General features: G+C 40.2%; 1 protein-coding gene across 1 annotated transcript in view; it reads left to right on the forward strand.

Annotated features, from left to right (window-relative positions):
- EPCAM (epithelial cell adhesion molecule) overlaps positions 1-1,951 on the forward strand; it is an 18,573-nt gene extending 16,622 nt beyond the window's left edge. Inside the window, exons 8-9 of the mRNA XM_017848021.1 lie at positions 94-138; positions 1,498-1,951. Coding sequence (XP_017703510.1) covers positions 94-138; positions 1,498-1,539 — 87 coding nt within the window. The 3' untranslated portion in view covers positions 1,540-1,951. The remainder of the gene's footprint in view (positions 1-93; positions 139-1,497) is intronic.
- The last annotated feature ends 1,936 nt before the right edge of the window (positions 1,952-3,887 follow it).

Raw genomic sequence — 3,887 nt, forward strand, 5'->3', positions numbered from 1 at the left:
AAAAAAAAAAAAAAAAAAAAGCATATATGTCAATTTAGATAACCTTTTTTTGAGTAGCAGTCCTAAAACAGTAATTGTCTTTCTTCCACTCAGGTTATTTCCAGAAAGAAAAGAATGGCAAAGTATGAGAAGGCTGAGGTAAATGGATTACTTACCTAAATAGAAAGGCCCTGTTGAATCTGTTACTCCTAGTCACTCTAGCTTCCTACACACTGATGCATTTCAGTTACACTGGAGTCCCTTTATACTGTTGTCTTTAGGGTCTCAGGGACAGTCTTAGAATGTGCTCTTACCTAAATCTTCTTATATGAGTTCCATGGCAGATCACCATCTATTGATTTTTGCCTCATAGAAGAGTGGAATGGGAAGTCTATGGTTTTTATTTTACAAAGTGTCAACATCTAACAGAATCTTCTAAAGGCATACTCCAGTGGATTCACCTTGGAGAAACTCATTGTGACTGGTGATCTGTTATCTTTATGCCAGTGAAATAATCATTTAATATGAACTTAATTTGTCATAATAAATCTATTGTGTACTAACTAGTCATCTATACTAGTATGAGATCAAAGTGGCAGATTGTTGTTGTGTTTCAGTCCCTTGGAATTGAATATGAACACTTGTCCTTGAACCCTATCATTAACATTTTTCATATATCTATCAATTTTTGTGTATCTTTGTATATGGGCCACTTACTAATATTTTAGCAAATAATAAAAATAGAAATGTAAAGGAATATTGGAAAAAATCTAATAGAACCAGAAAGTTCTAGCATTTTTTCCCATTCCGTAGTAGGTCATCTGGCTTGTTTGGTTTGGTGACCAGAAGTCTAGAAGACTAACCTGAATTGAACTGTAACAGACAGGCAGAAAGACAAAGTAGTGTTGTAGTGCAGAGCAGTACAGACCTGGGTTTGGCTGGGCAAAGTTGTATAACTTCTTTAAGCCTCCATGTTTCCTCATCTGTAAAATGAGGATAATAGATAGTATGGACCTGTTGCAAGGATTAAAGATAATCGGTGTAAAGTGTTGGTCCCATGCTTGCCACATAAGAAAATATTTGTCAACAGAGTAGTAGTAGTCACTGTCATCGTCTCAGTTTGCCTGTAACTAGTTGTGTGATCTGAGACAAACACTAATTTTGAACTTGAGTTTCCCCCCATATAAAATGAAAGATTGATAATAGAAAGTAAATCAATGTTTTCTTAGCCTTAAAAATAGTATGCACTTAATAAAATCTTATTCTTAAAGATCTAGCTTACCTCCAACTTGCCCTAGTCACTTTGGAGATCTTATCTCTAAATAGAAGCTTGAAAACACTTAAATGTGTGTTTCCTTGCAATATAACTTTTCTTTTTTTAATTTAAATCAGTCTTATAAATGTGGAAAAAAATCATCTTGTGTTCCTTTAACTTTATTTTATTTAATACTATTTTAAGAGTGAACAAAAGATTGAAAAATTATTTAGAATTTTTTTCTGTACTTTTTCCTGTTTCAGATAAAGGAGATGGGTGAGATGCATAGGGAACTCAATGCATAACTACTATAATTTGAAGATTATGAAAGAAGGGAAATAGCAAATGGACGCAAATTACAAATGTATGCGCATGGGACGAAGACATATTTGAAGGTCATGAGTTTGTTAGTTTAACATGATATATTTGTAATAGTGAAACCTGTACTCAAAATATAAGCAGCTTGAAATTGGCTTTACCAATCTTGAAATTTGACCACAAGTGTCTTATATATGCAGATCTAATGTAAAATCCAGAACTTGGACTGCATAGTTAAAATTTTTTATGTGTAACGTTCAAATGTGTGCATTAAATATGCTTCCACAGTAGAGTTTGAAAAACTATCTGATTTGTGATTGAAAGCTGTCTTTCTATTTACTTGAGTCTTGTACATACATACTTTTTTATGAGCTATGAAATAAAACAGTTTAAACTGAATTTCTTAACTTGGACATTTCAAATTTCTTCTTGTTCTTGTTCTTTTATTTATTTATTTATTTTTGAGATGGAGTCCTACTCTGTCTCCCAGGCTGGAGTGCAGTGGCACAATGTCCGCTCACTGCAACCTCCACCTCCTAGGTACAAGCGATTCTTCTGCCTCAGCCTCCCGAGTAGCTGGGACTACAGGCGTCCACCACCATGCCCGACTAATTTTTGTATTTTTAGTAGAGACGAAGTTTCACCATATTGACCACGCTGGTCTCAAACTCCTGACCTCATGATCTGCCCACCTCTACCTCCCCAAGTGCTGGGATTATAGGCGTGAGCCACCGTGCCCAGCCTCTTTGTTTTTTTGTTTTTGTTTTTTCTTTTTTTTTTTGGAGACAGGGTGTCCCTCTGTAGCCTAGTCTGGAGTGCAGTGGCACAATCTCGGCTCACTGCAGGGTTCAAGCGATTCTCCTGCCTCAGCCTACCAAGTAGCTAGGATTACAGGCGCCCACCACCATGCCTGGCTAATTTTGTATTTTAGTAGAGACAAGGTTTCTTTTCTTTTTTTTCTTTTCTTTTTTTTTTCTTTTTTTTTTTTTTGGTGAGACAGAGCCTCATTCCATTGCCCAGGCTGGAGTACAGTGGCATGATTTCGGCTCACTGCAATTTCTGCCTCCCGGGTTCAAGCAATTCTCCTGCCTCAGCTTCCTTAGTAGCTGGGACTACAGATGTGCACCAGTATGCCTGGCTTATTTTTGTATTTGTAGTAGAGACAGAGTTTTGCCATGTTGGCCAGGCTGATCTTGAACTCCTGACCTCAAGTAATCCACCCGCCTTGGTCTCCCAAAGTGCTGGGACTACATGCATGTGCCACCGTGCCTGGCCCTATTTACTCTTTATTAAGTGGAAGTGGATCATCATAAAGGTCTTGATCCTCATAGTTTTCACTTTGAGTAGGCTGAGGAGGAGGAAGAGGAAGGGTTGGTCTTGCTGTCTCTGGGTGGCAGAGGCAGAAGAGGTAGAGGAGGTAGAAGGGAGGCAGGTGCACACTGCGTGTAACTTTTATTGAAAAAAATGTGTTTAAATGTATCCGCACAATTCAAACCGGTGTTCAGGGTCAATTGTAGTTGTGAGAGACCCAATGGCCCACAGAGTCTAAAACGCTTATTGGAAATGTTTGCTGACCCCTGCTCTAGGATGCTGGGGGAAAGCTATTCATAGGTAGGTGTCTCAGCAGACACCAAAAGCAGCCTATAATATTGCCCCAGCAGGTGGGGTATGGGACAGATGCTCAGGGAGGCTGCTGGCTGCCATCCATTGCAGGCCCAGAAGCATCCTGGAGAAGCCACCCCATGCTGCAAGAGCCGGATGATGGAGCAGCCCTGGATGCTGCAGGAGCCTGTCAAGCCAGGACACCAGAGCTAGGAAACAAAACTTTCCTTTTCAGTGCCTCTCCAGCACCCTCTGCTGACAGAGCTTCAGATCCATTTTCACAGAGAAGTGCAAAGTGTGAATTTGTTTTTTGGGTTTTTTTTTTTTTTTTTTTTTTTGAGACGGAGTTTTATTGAAAATATGTGTTTAAATGTACCCGCGGCCGGGTGCGGTGGCTCAAGCCTGTAATCCCAGCACTTTGGGAGGCCAAGACGGGCAGATCACGAGGTCAGGAGATCGAGACCATCCTGGCTAACATGGTGAAACCCCGTCTCTACTAAAAAATACAAAAAACTAGCCGGGCGAGGTGGTGGGCACCTGTAGTCCCAGCTACTCGGGAGGCTGAGGCAGGAGAATGGCATAAACCCAGGAGGCAGAGCTTGCAGTGAGTTGAGATCCGGCCACTGCACTCCAGCCTGGGCGACAGAGCGAGACTCCGTCTCAAAAAAAAAAAGTAATAAAATAAAAAATAAATGTACCCGCACAATTCAAACCCATGTTCATGGTCAATCGT

Source organism: Rhinopithecus bieti, unplaced genomic scaffold (genome assembly GCF_001698545.2).
Source record: "Rhinopithecus bieti isolate Rb0 unplaced genomic scaffold, ASM169854v2 scaffold_30687, whole genome shotgun sequence".
In the NCBI taxonomy this organism is placed as follows: Eukaryota; Metazoa; Chordata; class Mammalia; order Primates; family Cercopithecidae; genus Rhinopithecus; species Rhinopithecus bieti.